Genomic DNA, 17,653 nt, shown 5'->3' with positions numbered 1-17,653 from the left:
TATGCACGACTCTTTTACCTATCTCAGAAAAAAAATCTAGAATAAAAGTGAATAGTTTTATTCATAAGTATCATTTGGGTAAAAGCTACCGATAAAAATAAAGATTGCACGGTGTCTGAATTATGTAACATTAAAAGGTTAATAAAAGCCAACTATCAACTGTGCAATATTGGGCTCAATCAATATGCATGCATCAATATTCCTATAGCGATCCACGCATATGCCCAATCGCCGCTGCCCGTCGCCCCCGACGCCCGAAGGCGCGCAGCCGACGATACCGACGCTGGGGCGACGAGAGCACAGGTGGCGCTGTGGTAGCACGATCGATGGCTGACGTCACCGTCCGCCGGCGGGGCCTGCGCCAGAGGCGGTATTTATATAGTTGGTGTGGCGCGGGACGGGCTGCCAGAGCCGCCGAGGGGCACGTGAACACCCGGGTGTCGACGAACAGGTGAGGTGGCCGTGAAACATGTGCTTGGGTGGCCTGACCTGACCTGACCTGAGGCCCACTCGACCTGACCTGACCTGACCTGGCCAAGCCGGGAGTGGCATGAAATTTGATGTGATTGTTGTTTCCGGCTTTGATTGGACGTTTTTCATATGAGCTATATTCGTAGTGACGTACTATAAGTATAGCAGCGACAAGTGTTTGTCGCATTGTTCGTCATTTGTTCATAAACGCCTGCCATGGGATATGAAAAGGAAATGGAATCAAGGAGCTAGGTTTAGGGAGGAGGAATGAAAACTATTTTCGGTAATGACGATAACAATCGACATTCCTCGTTTTCTTATCACGTTACGCTGCACGTGAATGTGAAGAGGCGGTGTGGTCGCCGACAGCCATTCACACGAGGACGTCTCCGGTGCCTGACCCACGCGGGGTCCAACGTCCAAGTGTCCGGCCAGGAGACACCCGTGGCGTTACGGGAGCATCCAGTCGAGTAGGAATGGTCGGTATCGCTGAATTGTGCGACGGAACGCTTAAAGATCTCGGTCAGGATGGTTCCGATGTGAATGACAATCCACATATGCAACAGGCTGCATCGCGCGCGCTTCAGATAAGAGGCATAGAAATCTCACGTTCTCAAATTATAACGTTACATTTTTGGCTGTAGCTTACAAAATTTGACCAAATAGCCTTCAGGGCTCCAGTCATCTACCGTCCGTGGTCGCTAAATACCTCCCTAGTAATGGGTGTCACGCCCTCATACCGGCCCCTGTGCCCGGCTGGACGGCGTGTGACCGGCCGGGACGCTCATGTTCCATGCTAAGGTCGGTTAACGCGGTGACGACCGCTGCTGAGTAAACACCGAGGAGGCAGCCAGCGACACCGAGCCAGAGGATCGGGCTGACTCAGTCCGCGTGCAACAGGGGGCTTCTCAGTGACAGCTGGGACACTGGGCGACGGTCAACGACAGGAGATGTCAAAGCATAGCCCCGCTGCCCAGTCTTACCGTTCCAATGCAACATGTGTGCTGCCGCGCGGTGCCTGTATCAGTTGGTAATGTAATACATTACGGAAGCATTATTTAGTTTCAGATTTCTTGCAAGATAATCAGCTCATATTGCTGGTTAGATTACCATAACTCCCGTTCATTTAGCAACTACAACTCAATAAGCGTTAACTGCAAGAAGCGACGCATCGCTCAAACCATAGACCTCTGTATACAGAGGTATATATGCAGCCTGTGTTTACTTGTATGCTGTGTGAACTGTGAACACAATGCTCATTATTTATCACCTCGTGCAAGCCATCAACAGTGCAATCATCTCATCTACATGACGTGAGAAGCTGATCCTTGTGGCGTGTGAGATCGCATCTTCGGGTTTTAGGACGATATCGACCATTTGTATTTTTCTTCAGCTGCCTTTTCATGGCGGAAAGATTAATTGCTGAAATGGCCGATCTTTCACAGATTAGGACCAAACGAAAGCTTCGTTTGAGAGTCACACGCGACTTCAACCTATAACGTCCTGAAAGTCCATCGAAACTCACACCTTTTGACCAATTTCTTACGCAACCAATTATTTCAACCCAAAGTCCCATACTCTTACTAAAATCCGTTCAAAAGTAAATGCCTTCCTACCCTATCTTTTCAAAATGCGATGCAGCATTAACCACGATGCAACATCTGAACACATGTTGCCTGTTGGTAAGTACACACTACACATGTTGTCTGTTGTTAGGTACTGGAGTGGATGACTAACTATTGTCTCAGCACCCACTGGAGCGGCCGTCTTTCACCATTACTCTGACGAAGGTCCTGACAGCCTGACAGCCAGCTCAGGAAATGAGAACAAATGAAGAGGGTCCGGGCGAACGTCAGTACATACGAGTACCACCAGTCATGTCGGTGCTGTCAGCATTACACTCGACTACACACCCACGGCATCCGACTGACTGTAGCCGTTTTCACAACGGGCTATCCGGCGAATGTACCTAATTTGACCAAATCTGCACCTTATCTCTTTTACAGCAAATATCTTCATTTTAAGAATTTATTTCAGTGTTTTAATCGATGATGCTCTCTGATAATATGACAAAGTAGGCATATAAGCAATAAGTGCAACCCTAGCTGATAGCTAGGTACTAAGAGACACACTGAACCTAATTTGACCATATCTGCACCTAATCTGCACCAGATGTGCACCAAATGTGTACCAGATGGCTTGCGTGAAAACGGCTAATGTCTGCCTGCCCTGAGCTGTCCGGGGGCCTATGATTGCAGTTTGCATCCTTTGCAAGGGCAAACGTGTATTGTTGTGACGAGCGACGCAACTGAGAGTTCAGAGCGGGGGTTGAAGAGGTCGTTTGCCACTAGTTCATCCAATTCCGGTCGTCACATTGAAGCAGATCGGTTTACGATGCACTTCCGTAGCGGCCGAACCGCGAACTAAGCTGTGATGTAATTGGCCTTCCTAGCGCTAACCTAGTCAAGTGTCGGCAGCTCAGACTGAGCTGTGCACGGTGGACAACGTGTGCCAACTCAACGTGATTTGAACGTTGTTTTTCAGTATACATACATCGATTAATTCGGTGATAATGGACCTTTACAACAATACTTGCAAGATCGACAATGCAAAGACTGAGATGAATGCCTACTGAATATGTAACCGTGAACAATAATTAGTTTATAAATGTCATAGCTGATCTACCTTGACCATCTCTTCGGTTGTATTATACAGTGAAATTGTCAACCTGGTAGAAAAGTTGTCGTAAAAAATAATTGCATATCCTGCTGCAATCAACAAGAGAAGAGAGAAAGAGGGACAAAGGATGGAGGCAGACAGGCAGAGAGGAAGAGAGGCAGAGAGAGAGAGAGAGAGAGAGAGAGAGAGAGAGAGAGAGAGAGAGAGAGAGAGAGGAGAGAGAGAGAGAGAGAAGCATCGTAGGTACCTATGCATTTTGTCAAACAAGTATAAGGCTTAATTTTGTGCTTTAGAAGGACAGTGCACTGATTCAATTTTAACATGGTGAGCTTTGATTAAAATACTCGAAGCTTGTAGCCAGAGTGGAACTGGATGATTTCTGTCTATCCGTCTATTTTTGAAAAAAAATATTTTGTATCACGTGCTGCATACCAAAAATTACCTTCTTTGTACGTCCTCGAAGTTATGCAAGATCGTGTTTTGTCAGCTATCTCGCTTGCATTATTGTCATAGCCATGCTGTTGCTGTCGCTATTCGCATATTCCATCTTCAATTTTCATTCCATTCATCCTCATATTTCATTTATTTTTGACCACATATTTTCCCTATTGCTATAGCACGTTGTGTGGTACTCGAATAAATATTCACGCATTTAGTGCATTTGAAATCTTTAGAAAGATTACTGCCTCCCCACAAAACTCCATCATTTAACTCCGGCCGTCTATACGTTGTTCCAGAGTTTCGGCCACCAGCTGCACTGCAGAAGCAAGAAGAGGGCAGCTGCCGGTCCTGATCGTGCTGACCTTGACCTCCTGACCGCGCTGACTTTGACCTCACCATGACCTCGGCGGCGGGATCAGAGCCCGTGCCGGTCTTTATGCCCACGGTGGAAACCAATGAATCTCTGACCGCGGACAGCGCCCTTCTGAAGCGGAACTACGAGTGCAAAATCTACAAGCGCCGCTGGCCGATCCTGGCTCTGTTTGTTCTCTACTCCACCTCCAATGCCTTCCAGTGGATCCAGTACAGCATCATCAACAACATCATCGTACGCTACTACAATGTGACGGCGTTCTCCGTCGACTGGACGTCCATGATATACATGGTGCTCTACATACCGCTCATCTTCCCAGCTGCCTGGATTCTGGACAAAAAGGTGAGGAAGACATCATACGTTGGTGCAAAATTGTCCCTGAGTGAAACTGTTGAAGTAAGGGTTTTTGTTTCTAATTATCACCGGAGAGCAATGTAGGCACTCCTTGTGCAGTAGAGCATTTTCACTTTTTTACTTGCACATTGACGATCTCCAATGAAACCCACAACCATTTGTAAGACCATTGTTTGAATAAAATAACTTTTCCCATTTCGCTTCTCTTTTACCTCTATTAAAACGCTCTTTTCTTTATTTATCAAAACTTTTCTTGCGCGAGTTCTTCAGCCTCTTCAGGGGCGGATCCAGGAAAACTCCAAGGGGAGGGTCATGAATCGAAGTGGTGCCCCTACCTATACCCAAAATTAAAAACTCAACGGATTTCGTCCACTTCATTTTGGTGGTGCCCCCATTTTCAGTTTTTTTTTCTTTTTTTTCTTTTTAGTCAGTATCTTAGCTCTTAGCCACAACCACATTTACCAATTGTAAGCAAGTATATATAAATGTGCTATGTGTATATATGTTGTGGACGCTGAGTAGTGAGTGCTTACCAGGAACGTTATCAGGTAAGCAAATCGTTGTCAGTCCGACGAACTTGACCCTGGCGTCTAAAGGGTCTGTCCTTGACACTTCAGGCTTGTCAGGGGCACCAAAGTCCTTCCAGGGACACCACAAACCTGTCAGGGGCACCTACGGCCTTGTAGGGGCGCCACAGGCCCGCCAGGGGCACCACAGGCCTGCCAGGAAGCAGGGGCACCACAGGTCTAGCAAGTATACACGACAGGCCTGTCAGGGGCACAACGGGCCTGTTGGGCCCATGAGCACCCCTAGGGGCAGGGGCACCACAGTCCTTCCAGGGGCACCGCAGGCCTGTGAGGGGCACCAGCGGCCTAGCAGGGACACCAGTCAACACAGGCCTGCCAGGAGCACCACAGACCTGCCAGGGGCACCAGAGGCCTGCCAGGAGCACCACCGACCTCGCAGGGGTAACATGGGCCTGTCAGGGCCCAGGGGCACCACGGGCTTGTCGAGAGGCACTTCAGGCTTTTCAGGGGCACCATAGTCCTCTCCGGGCGCAGGGGTAGCAGGGGCACCAGAGGCCTGCCAGGGGCACTACAGGCCTAGCAAGGGCACCACTGGTCTATCAGGGGCACCACGAGCCTGTCATAGCCAGGCATCTCAGGCTTGTCAAGGCCCAGGGGCACCACAGGTCTGTGAGGGGCACCAGCGACCTAGCAGGGGCACCAGTCAACACAGGTCTGCCAGGGGCGCCACAGACCTGCCAGGGGCACCACAGACCTGCCAGGGGCACCAGAGGTCTGCCAGGGGCACCACCGGCCTCACAGGGGCACCTTGGGCCTGTCAGGGGCACCACGGGCCTGCCGAGGGGCACTTCAGACTTTTCAGGGGCACCAGTCCTCTCCGGGCGCAAGGGCACCAGAGGCCTGCCAGGGGCACCAGAGGCCTGCCAGGGGCACCAGCGGCCTAGCAAGGGCACCAAAGGCCTGCCAGGGGCACCACAGGCCTAACAAGGGCACCACGGGCCTGTCAGGGGCACCTCAGGCTTGTCAGGGCCCAGGGACACCACAGTCCTTCCAAGGGCACCGCAAGCCTGTCAGGGGCACCAGAGGCCTGCCAGGGGCACCACAGGCCTAGCAAGGGCACCACTGGCCTGTCAGGGGCACCTCAGGCTTGTCAGGGCCCAGGGGCACCACAGTCCTTCCAGGGGCATTACAAGCCTGTCAGGGGCACCAGAGGCCTAGCAAGGGCACCACAGGCCTGCCATGGACACCACAGGCCTGCCAGGGGCACCACCGGCCTTGCAGGGGCGCCTCAGGCCTGTCAGGGGCACCACGTGCCTGCCGGGGACACTTCAGGCTTGTCAGGGGCGTTACAGTCCTGTCAGGGCCCAGGGGCACCAGGCCCGTGGTGTCCCTGTTAGGCCTGTGGTGCCCCTGGCGGTCCTGTGGTGCCCCTGTCATACCCCTGATAGGCCGGTGGTGCCCCTGGCAGGTCTTTGGGCCCCCGGGCCTCAAGGGGGGGGCCATGACCCATGTGACCCCCCCCCCCTTGGATCCGCCCCTGAGCCTCTTGCTTGCACAGTATCGCTGGCGTGACCATTTTCCGATGCCAAGCGGTAGCACCACCAGTAAGATGAAGACGGCCACCTCCACCGCCGCCAGGGCCTGCGGTGGGCGGTGCTGCTTGGCTCGTTCGGCACCATGGTCGGCTCCTGGGTCAAAGTGGGCAGTCTGGCGCCCGACCCGGACCGCTTCCTCGTCACGTTCGCCGGACAGACGATCACGGCCGCCTCGCAGATTTTTATCCTGGGCATCCCGCCGAAACTGGCGGCGGTGTGGTTTGGCCCCAACCAGGTCTCCTCGGCCTGCGCCATCGGAGTTTTTGGCAATCAGGTGAGTGGAGAGCGGTTTTGTGTGGCTAAGCCAGCAATTTCCGACCGTGAAATAACGCCATTGGTAGTGAAATAGTGGATTTAGACGGACTTTCTTTAGCGATGTTGTAGAAATATTTCAAGACAGCTCGTCCAGTAAAGCACTTGCCACCTGCTATTCACGTACAACATTGAAATAATCGATAATACGTATATCTTTTACGAATCACACCACTCAACTGAGCCGTGCCTTTATGTCTCGGTCACAGCTGGGCTGCGCTCTGGGCTTCCTGATCCCTCCGTGGATTGTGAGGAACTCGATGGACCTGGCAGACAATACCCGCGACCTCTCCATCATGTTCTACGGCCAGGCGGCCATCACCACGATTCTCTTCATCACAATCGTCTTCGGTAAGCTGGGGTCTTGTATTTTTTTTTCTTTACAGCTGACATTTCGGGGCTTCAATGAATTATCAGTGCCCCCGGGTCTTTGATATTGATAGTTAACTACATTTTCTGCTGTCGATGAAGCGACTCAAGAAACATTTTCTGTCAACGATAAAGTGACTCAAAGAAAAGCACTTCAGACTCCCTGGAGGCCACTGGCGGATCCAGGCTTGCGTTTTGGGGGGGGGCCAACTCATGCTGGAGCCAAACCTAGGGTACCCCCAAATCCTGTTTTCTCATCGGATTTAGGCCACTTATTTTTCGTCACAGCCCCGACACTATGATTTTTTTTTTAACTAGAAAGAAAAATATATAAATGGTAGCCCACCCGACCCATGCCTTTATATTACTTTGTAAGCACTTACCATTGCTTTTGTCGACCAGTTAACCCGCTTCGAGTCAGTGCTTGGGTCCCTTTGCGGGCCGGGAGGTGGTAAAACACCCCCTGTCTAACTCGGCTCCTAGGCCACGCACTGATTGAACTATGTTTCATTATCGTTTGGGGGAGGGGGCAAACGGGCCACTTTAGACCTCTGGGAAGGTGGCATGGCCCTAAATGCCCCCTCCCTGGATCCGCCAGTGTAAGAGACCATTGGAGCTGCAGTTGGGTACCTCAGACGTCAGGGTACGCCCTCAGATGTATAGGACTCGCATGGAGACCTCTTATGCTATAGTGGACTGAAAGGACCCAAAGGAGCCTGTCAAGGGCTCCCGGAGATAGACGTGGGCCCTCAGGAGCCCGCCAGAGCCCCCAATAAGGGATAAGTGAGGCATACCAAGTGCCTGCAATTGCATATTGCATAAGCCATAACGCCTTTACAAATCAATATATTATGTATCAGTGGCAGATCCAAGGGGGGCCACATGGGTCATGACCCCCCTTGGTGCCCGGGGGCACCACAGGCGTGTCAGGGGCACCACCGGCCTAGCAGGGGCACCACCAGCCCGCCAGGGGCACCACAGGCCTAGCAAGTAGCAAGGGCACCACGGGCCTGTGAGGTGCCCCACAGGCTTGTCAGGGGCACCCCAGGCCTGTCAGGGACACCAGAGACCTGCCAGGGGCGCCGCCGGCTTCGCAGGGGCACCATGGGCCTGTCAAAGGGGCACCAGAGACCTAGTAGGGATACCACAGGCCTTACAGGGGCACCACCGGCCTTACAGGGGCACCTTGGGCCTGTCAGGGGCATCACAGTCCTGTCAGGGCCCAGGGGCACCAGCGGCGTAGCAGGGGCACCACAGGCCTGCCAGGGGTACCACCGGTCTAGCAGGGGCACCACCGGCCTCGCAGTGGCACCACCGGCCTCGCAGGGGCACCACCGGCCTCGCAGGCATCACGGCATCACGCAGGCCGCAGGGGCACCTTGGGCCTGTCGGGGGCATCACGGGCCTGTTGGGGACACTTAAGGCTTGTCAGGGGCACCACAGTCCTGTCAGGTCCAAGGGGCATCAGCAGCCTAGCAGGGGCACCCTAGGCCCGCCAGAGGCACCACAGGCCTGCCAGGGTCCAGGGGCACCACAGGCCTAGCAAGGGCACCACGGGCCTGTCAGGGGCACCTCAGGCTCCCGTGCTACCCCCCCCCCCCCCCGGATCCGCCAGTGATGCCACACCACGCGAAACACCGCCAACTACCAGCTGCCGCGCCATAAACAACAGTCTTTTTTTGAAGGTTGTTGTTGTTGTTGTATTTCCCTCCGTCCCTTAGCGGGACGTAGCCGTCCGGCTCAGGAGCGACCTGTACGCGGTCACTATGGCCGCCATGATGTCGCTGCTCCGGACGTCCTCCTCTCTGGGGTGTATGGATCCCAGCAGTCTGAATCTTGTAGTGATTAGAGCCGGGCAGCGCAGCAGGACGTGCCTTGGGGTGTCTGCTTCCTCCCGGCATACTAAGCAGCGGGCCGCAGGGCAGCTGTGGTCCGGACACTGCTCGCACTGCCGGGAGGGCGCCAGCCCGACTCTGTGACGCCACTGGTTGGAGCTGGACCAGTGGCCTGCTCTCAGTTGGTGGATATCCACCGCGGTCGACCGGTCCTCACCCGATACTGGTGGTGGGAGTCGACCGCCCATCAGGTCTCTGTACCACCCGGCCGGCCAGGCCTGGGCAGTACGGACGCGCGCTGACCTGGCTGCGGCGCGGTGGATGGTGCGGACGTCCACCATGGTGTCCTCCTGGTCGAGGGCGCCGGCCTCTCCCGCGAGTCGATCGGCTTCCTCGTTGCCGCCGAGGCCGCAGTGGGATGGCACCCACTGGAGGTGGATTCTGCGGCCACCCGTCGTCAGCCGGCGTAGGGCGTCCCATACCTCGGAGCCGAGCGGGGAGCTCTGGGCCGCTGGCCCCTCTCGGAGCGCCGCTAGTGCGGACTGGGAGTCCGTGCATATGACGACGGGGTCTTCCGTATGCGCGGGGTGTTCCAGCAGGTGGTTGAGAGCCGCCCGCAGGGCGACCATCTCGTGCCGTGAAGGTCGAAGGTCGACTCCGCTCGCGCAACTTTTGACTGACCCTCACTGCTACCATATTGCTTCCATATTATGCTGTGGAAACTTTACTTCACCAAGTGGCTAAAAACCTCCATCAAGGTATATTTTCTTAGAAATTTTTCTGACGTTTTGGGGGGGGGGCCAAACAGGCCACTTTAGGCCTTTGGGGGGGGGCCATGGCCCCCGTGGCCCCCCCCCCCTGGATCCGCCAGTGCTGGAGGCTGAATCGAAATCAATGCAACGGTGAATTGCTCTATACATGTGGCATGTATTTTCGAATCATATTCTTATATTACATTTGTATGAAACGACTGCAATAGACCCAGAACATGTCTTTGGCAGTAAACTCGAAATGTAAATAGATATCGATGCAGGATGGAACACTCATACCTTGAACCATATTCGTAACGCCCATATGTGTATCTTCCGTAGGTGCAGTAACGTAGCCTTGACGTAAGTGTTTCACTACGCGCACAATTTCCTCATTTCGTTCTAAACGTTTAGTGTATGTGTGTGACACGCATTTCCCAGCTGGGACTTATAACGGTAAGTGTATCAGCACAAATGGGATGTTCCTTTTTCAGAGCACCTATTGTTGGCACCGCACATTACCTATTTCCTTAGAAACTGCACAGCAGCAGCACCATTTTCACAAATAAGTGCATTTTTGTTTGGCATTTAGCTGCAGTACCTGCACATTGCACATTTATAATTATATGCACCATTTCCACTGTTCTCACCATCTTCTGTCTTTATTTGAATTAGAGTAAGCTGTCCATCCCTGTCAAAATGTCAGTGCCGTTTCACATGTGTATTATTTATCGTCTCTTGTTATCTGCCTCTAGGATTTTATACACTTTCTATCAGCAGTTAAATGTTGAAAAAGATACAACTCATTTTTTAGCCTATATGGACTGACTGAAGAAGACGTTTTCAATTTACCATGACTGGACTTGTCGACAATACCTTGTGTTTCATGAGTCGGGGGCGAAATACGTCAATTACCTCTTTGGCGCGGAAATACTGGAGATGTCCCACGAATCTATGCCGCGGATCAGCCCGCTGTTGATGGTCTCTATCAACTGTACCTATAGGTCAACAGTGGTCTTTATTACATGGCTCCTGTGTTAATTTGGCATGAGATATTTTCTACTATTGCCCGGCATCAGGTTACTGACCTTTCAGTGTCAGGTTACTGACCTTTCTGAAGGTGAGAAGCGGTTGCCATGTCAACGGTCAATAGTAAGTTGCTCGCGCAGTGGTGTTTGAACAAAAATTCAAATGTCGTAATTTTATCGTCGTTTTCTCAGACTGTTCAGTTTGATTTCGTGATTGGCTAGTCAAGTCATCTAGAACTGGGCCGTCATTTGAACATAATAGCAAAAATATTGCCCTCTGTAACGTCACTGTCGCCCTCGGGTGAAGACCTCCACAAGTGCTATTGCCCTCGGCTTCGCCTCGGGCAATAGCACTTGTTTCGGTCTTCACCCTCGGGCGACAGTGACGTCACATCGGGCAATATTTTTTGCTATTGCCCGCTCCCCCATGCAGTATTCGTATAATATCTCCGTATAAAAAGAGCATTTTCAAGAACAACAGCAACGAGTCAATGCTTTTAAAATGTCGTCTTACATTTTCATGGTCCAAGCCAGGCTGCACCTCTCCGCTAAATCAGCTCAGTGCCAATGGATCGGACGTATACCCTCGTCCATCTCCTGCCCCCTAGTGACCTGTCATCGGCACCCCGCCGACTTGTCCCGCGACAGAGCGGCTCCTCAGTGTGTAAACTGTGTATCACACCCGGCAGGGTCATAACTCTTCGGCGCCAGGCGTGTTGAAAGCGCGGTTCATACGCGGTTCTATACACACACGGCAGGCAGGGACAGTGTGACATATTGCCGGTCAAAGATGAGCGATAGAGCTCTAAGACGGCAGGCGTGTCAAGAGTGGCCCGCGCTAAGTGAACACGCTGTGTAACGGTCAGTTTAGTCACCCGCCATAAAGTGATTGCGAAATAGCAAAAGTATGTGATTTTACGAGACACTCTGGTCAGTCAGCATGCAGTAATTTCAATGCAGTGTGCGTCAGTGATATCAATCGGTTAGACACGTTTTGCGCATACAGAAAAAAGGTTCCGCCGATATAAAAAATATTAGTTGTTTACCACCCATTTGGTGATTATGTTAATCGGCCATGCCATGTAACTTATAAACGCTCATAAATCCGGAGTAATTTAACCCTCGCCCGTATTGGTGTTTTTCCAGCCGCGAACGTACAAGGGGGGGGGGGTCCGTTGGACCCCCCCTTGCCGTTTCGCCCCTGATCGAGCTAGAGCTTCGCGGAAAAAACGAGCGTGTTGCCCGTGACAAGAGGAAGCCGATGATACCCAATTTTAAGGTCCTAGGTCATCGGTTGACCTTCCAGGTCAGGCCAATGACCCGAAAACCGGGAAAATCGGGACCTGTTAGAAAGTCGTAAAGCGTGGCTGCTATGGGGTTTTTCGGGATGCTGATCACGAATATCATGTTCGTTTTGATCACAGATGATGTCTTCATGCATTTAGGCCAGGTCGGGTCAGGTCAGGTCAGGTCAACCAGTAAGGGTATTCGTAGTAGGTGGCAACCGCCTCTGACAGCTTCGTAACATGTTACAAAGGTGCCAAAACTACTTCGTAAATGTTCATATGGTTGCTAAATTCAAATTCAGCTCCAAAAACTGGCCTAGAAACATGTAAAACTCGAAAAAGTGAACCAAGGTCATCAAAGATCAATGACCTGACCTGACCTTCCGGTGACCTTGACACCCACCCTAATGCATGGGAGCAGCATCATATCCCATGTTTGAACGCTTAAAACCACGAAAAGACTGCAAACGCGCGGCTAATGCGAGCCGACATACATACGCCGAATCGCGATTCCGGCCAAACATGGTCTCGAAAAGTAGGTCACAGGTCAAAGGTCATTAGGGTCAGGGTCATGAAAATTTAAGGGTAGGTGTAAAATTGATTAACGCGAGGGTACTGAAAGTTTCGTCGCGATCGGCCGCTTGTTACGCGAGTTATTCACGAAAAACCGAGGGGGGGGTCCGTTCGACCCCCCCCCCCCTATACGGGCGAGGGTTAAGTATTTTCACAGAATACTCTATCATGTTTTCCGCCAAATATTAGTATGTAAGTTGTTACTTTTCAACTTTCAAAAATAGCACACGAAAAGGAACTAATCGAGCAAGTTCATTCATTGTTCGCTGCACTAGGGATGCAGTGTCTGACTCATTATCGTTCCGTTAGCCAGACATCTCATTACTAACCTGACCGCGCCGTGCGCGCTAACACCACATCTGTCATCAACTATCACCGTTTGTCCCGCTGTCCTGTCCCTTTCCATCCCGTTACTGCAGCGCTCCTGGGTTCACGGTAGCGAGCGGACCGGGCCGGCACAGGTCCAGCCAAAGTACAAAGGGTGCCGGTCACAGGGGCAGGCTGAGACTGGTCATGGCTGGACGATGAGCCCTGGAGTGGCGAGACGATGGCATTGAGTGCATCGGTGACTGTGCCGACGCGACGTACGGCCGATTGATCGGTTTGGGACGGAAGAGCAGGGGATGGGGGGAGGTGGCGCCGGCGACAGTTTGGGTATGGCTTCTCAGGGTCCCTAGCGTTAGAGCACGAATGCTCACTTATCACCAGTCAAAGGGACGCCGGCACTGGCAGAATCAATATCCGTGCCGTGCATTGCCGCCTGTCTGTAAACTACGTGACCATTACCCTAACGTGTAACAACATTCCAAGGTATGACTGTCATCTCACCACATGCCGAAGCAGCGTCGTAACTTTCTCCCCACCACGCGGCAGTTTTCCAAGACAAGCCCCCGCTGCCTCCGTCCCCGGCCCAGGCGGCACTGCGCGAGGCCGAAGAGGAACACTACCTGAGGAGCATCGTCCGGCTGCTGAAGAACCGTCACTACGTCCTGCTGCTCGTTACCTACGGCATGAACGTCGGCGTGTTCTATGCACTGTCGACGCTGCTCAACCAGGTGGTCCTCATCTATTACCCGGTGAGTGGTGGCGATTGGAGGGAGGGGGTCCATGGTGTTCAAATGTTCATCAGATAGCGTCTATCAGCGGCCTTCTTCCGAGACGAGCCAACTTTTTGACTGACCACCGTTACGTCACTCCTCTATCTTCCTCCGCCGTTTACGAGTCACATGGACTTCGGCAAGTCAATGACTTTGCTACGAAGGAGTTGAGCTGCACGTTTTCACGTCTGACCGACATAGATCTTTCCATGTCTATGGTGTCATCCCTCACGCTGGCACGGGAAGCGAAACAGCACTATTTGTGCAATCGACCCGTGCATTTGTGTAATAAATCGAGCTTTTATTTGATTAACCACGTAAAGGCTAAATTGCCACGCTGATGAGTAAATAATATAAAACAGTAAGCAGCATTCAGTAAATATTTTCTGAACCACCTGTTCCCACGAACAAAAGTCTTTTCTACGAAACATCAGAACATGCATGCCGTCAGTGATCACGCCGTAGAGTTTGCACGGGGTGCCTCTGGGCATTGCACTGCCATTAACAAAGCGGACAGGCCACTTTTCGACCATATTGTTTGCGTTCACCGTAGGCATAAACATCTTCATGTTTATTTTGGCAACGCTGTTTCGTAACCGTTTGGTGACACATTGCCTTTCCGTGCAGTCTAGCGTTAAACAGGGGCTTTATAGAGACTGAGGGTCGAATGCCACACTATTTGACAAAAAGCAGTAGCTAATTGCTTTTGAGTGGCTGTTGTTTATCTTGATGTAATTATTTTACAGCCCCTATGACGCTGATCTGTATCGTTTTCAGTCGGCAGAGAAGGACGCTGGCAGGATAGGTCTGGTGATTGTGCTGGCCGGCATGCTGGGGTCGGTCGTCTGTGGAATCATACTGGACAAAACGCATCGCTTCAAGTGAGTACGGTCCCATATATGATAAAACTAAGACCATGCATGTGTGTGTTGCTACTTGGATCATCTTTATTTGGTGAGCGTTTTTATCATCATACCAGATTTATCACATGCTTCGACTTTGTGTTATGTTACCGTTACAATGCCATAATTTTTTCTTTTTCCGCTTCGCCTTTCAAATTGAGCTCCTCATTTCCTCTCTGAACCTCCAATATAAGTTGTTTGTGACTGCTGCCCGACATCTGTGTGGACGCAGCACCACACCGAGCTTTATACCAAAGGTTGTTTTTCCCGTCCTTCCGGCCTGGCCCAGTGAAGGACCGGATTTCCTTCGAAAGCAGCCTCCGACATTGGCGCAGATTTAATGCTCAGATATAAGACCGTCCTTGAGCAATCCAAGCTGGAAGAGTGCAAATGGTAGGACTGACTATTTTTACGATGCGCACTCCTTCAGTGTGGTCAACATTTACCGTCCTTTAGGAAATCAACAGAGCTTCATAAAGAGCGGAAGAAATACGGACCGATAACATACGGTCGGGTAATGAAGGCTCTTATCGGCACTTCTCGCAGTGGTCTGGATGTTATTGCGCCGACATCGACCACAGAGAGCACTTGCCACGCCATTGTTTTTCCTCGCGGCCCATTTACCCGGTATATCTCTCTCGCTGTCCGCTCGTATTTTCATTGACGACCATCAGTGTCCTAATAATGCCATATCTGGCGGCTCTGGCACCCATTCCTCCCGGAACTCTGACCTCCGACCGCTGCCGACCTGCAGGGGCACCACGCTGGCCGTCTACGTGCTCAGCGTGGGCGGCATGATCGCCTACACGTTCACCCTGCCGGTGGGCTACATCAGCGTGGTGTACGTCACCGCCGGCCTCCTGGGCTTCTTCATGACCGGCTACCTGCCAGTCGGGTTCGAGTTCGCGGCGGAGATCACCTACCCCGAGTCGGAGGGCACCTCGTCCGGCCTGCTGAACGCCTCCGCACAGTTCTTCGGCATCATCTTCACCATCGCCGACGGGAAGCTGCTCAAAGCGTAAGACGCTGCTGTGATTTGAAGGGGATCGCTTTTCACTTTTGGTATCAAACGTGCTACTTTGCGTTGGGTATAAGCTGGCATACCATCAGACGAAAAAATTGTTTGCTGAACTTTTAAAAGAAGCACCTTTCTCGAATCATCTATGGACCTGTGTCCGCTCAAAACCTTTGCAGCTCAAAACCAGTTTCGAACACCTCTCGACAGTCGACACCATCTGACCCCAGTATGACTTACTTTCCCGGCAGCCACGGGGATCGGGCGGCGAATCTGGCTCTGGCAGGGATGCTCCTGCTCGGTTCGGTGATGACTGCCATGATCAAGTCGGATCTCCGTCGTCAGAGGGCACATCAGGAGCACATGAGCCATCCAGCAGCTGAGAAAACCCAGCCGAACGGGAACTAGCCGCCACCCGGGCCGTTTGGAGTTGTTAAAAGCGAGAACTGTCTGTGGATATATTGATATTGTTCGTTGACCGTAATTATCGCGGTTATGTGGAAAAGTGATCGCTTGTGGCCTGTTGGTAGTCATGCCTTCATTGTTTGGCATTAAGCCAATGTTCAAGTCTTTTCATTGTTGAAGTTCCCATTTATGATACTTGAATCAGCCTGGCCATATATAACAGGTCATTTTACTTTTAAACGTTAAGGCATTCATTTAACTGACAAAACAACATTACAAGCACAGCTTATCTCTTGAGGCATTGAAGAAATCAGCCCAAATTATTTGATCAATTATTCCATAAAAGTAAATACCGATACAGGCAGCCAGACCTGTCTTCCAACGAGGGCCAGTTTTCAGCGAGCAGCTCCTGGCTCTGCAGCCTTGCCTCTCGTATTTCGCCAGCCACATATAGTGCTGGTGAAGGAATACTGCTCATTATCGTGTACGGGCTGCGCGACTTCCACGGAAGCGTCAATGCTACGCTCATCATTATTGTGAAGGCGTATGCCGTCTTCCAGGCAAGCACGGCAGCCATTCATTACAGGCTCAGGATGGTTGCTGGTGTATACGTACATCTCGCATGTTATAAATCGTGGTTTCGGTTCTTGATTGGCGTAGATGTGGTTGTCTATTATGAATGTCCAATGGACGGGGGTTTACTTTTTCGTATACTTGTGCCTCCCAAACGGGGATACTGTTTTATTCGATGCCCACTCAGCATAACGGTGGAATGCGAACTTGAAAATGTGATACGGTTCTCCTAATGTCTTGCTTTGTGCGGATGGCGCAGCATGGCGCAGCCAATGGCGATCATACTCAAAACCTGTCTGTCACCGACTTTCGGTAAAATGGAGGCGGGTTGCGCTATATCGTTCACACCTAAGCATGGCAAACATAAGGTGGACGAGGCATGTCCTGTTTTCTGGCATGCATATTGAATAATGTATATGTGCAATGATGACGCATAACTGGCAACATGTTCCGGACGAGCCTTGTATTCATTTTTGAGTGTCAAGTTCACGTGCACTTCAGTGCCATAATGTCACTGGTGGTTACCGAATGTTACCAGCTACCAGTAATTACCTGATGAGAATTATGCAATTGAAGTACCTAATGATGTGGCAAAGTGTCGTCGCAGATGTTATCGCCTATCAGGATTTGATAGTGAAATACATATTATCCCGTTCAATATGTTATTCACTGAAAATACAAGTTAGTGAAACAATTGGAAGTTGTAAAATTATGCACTTTAATACTTCAATGCGTGGTGAAAAGTAATGTTTTTTTGGAAACCATGCATAAAATTGCAATCTGACATTACATAAAATTGCAATCTGCACCATGTATTAGATACCGGTTCACAGGAAACTTCATGACTTAGTGTGGGCTGTAAAATGAGGCGAGCATGTCGAGCCATTCGCACTTATGTGTTTAACGAAATGTCTACTTATATTGAAAAAAAAAATATTGGTTATATATAAAAAGCCACGAAAACGCCCTTTTTGAATTATTCATCTGCCCTTTCAAAAACTCCATTAATGAGAGTACATTTTCAGTGATTATACATCCAACACTACACATAGTTGCTTCGACCGTAAAC

At 51.2% G+C, this 17,653-nt stretch overlaps 1 protein-coding gene across 1 annotated transcript; it reads left to right on the top strand.

Annotated features, from left to right (window-relative positions):
* The first annotated feature begins 366 nt into the window (after nucleotides 1-366).
* Nucleotides 367-17,242, top strand: LOC122392012 (feline leukemia virus subgroup C receptor-related protein 2-like). Its single transcript, XM_043386425.1, has 8 exons — nucleotides 367-451; nucleotides 3,888-4,306; nucleotides 6,484-6,714; nucleotides 6,962-7,103; nucleotides 13,466-13,668; nucleotides 14,467-14,570; nucleotides 15,346-15,609; nucleotides 15,858-17,242. Exons 2-8 carry the CDS (start codon nucleotides 3,989-3,991, stop codon nucleotides 16,012-16,014), a joined length of 1,419 nt encoding a protein of 472 aa, XP_043242360.1. The 5' UTR covers nucleotides 367-451; nucleotides 3,888-3,988; the 3' UTR covers nucleotides 16,015-17,242.
* The last annotated feature ends 411 nt before the right edge of the window (nucleotides 17,243-17,653 follow it).

The sequence above is a fragment of the Amphibalanus amphitrite genome, unplaced genomic scaffold, assembly GCF_019059575.1.
Source record: "Amphibalanus amphitrite isolate SeventyFive unplaced genomic scaffold, NRLGWU_Aamphi_draft 000465F_arrow, whole genome shotgun sequence".
Lineage (NCBI taxonomy): Eukaryota > Metazoa > Arthropoda > Thecostraca > Balanomorpha > Balanidae > Amphibalanus > Amphibalanus amphitrite.
Note: the sequence above shows the minus strand (reverse complement) of the source record. Positions and strands in the feature narration are given on the sequence as shown.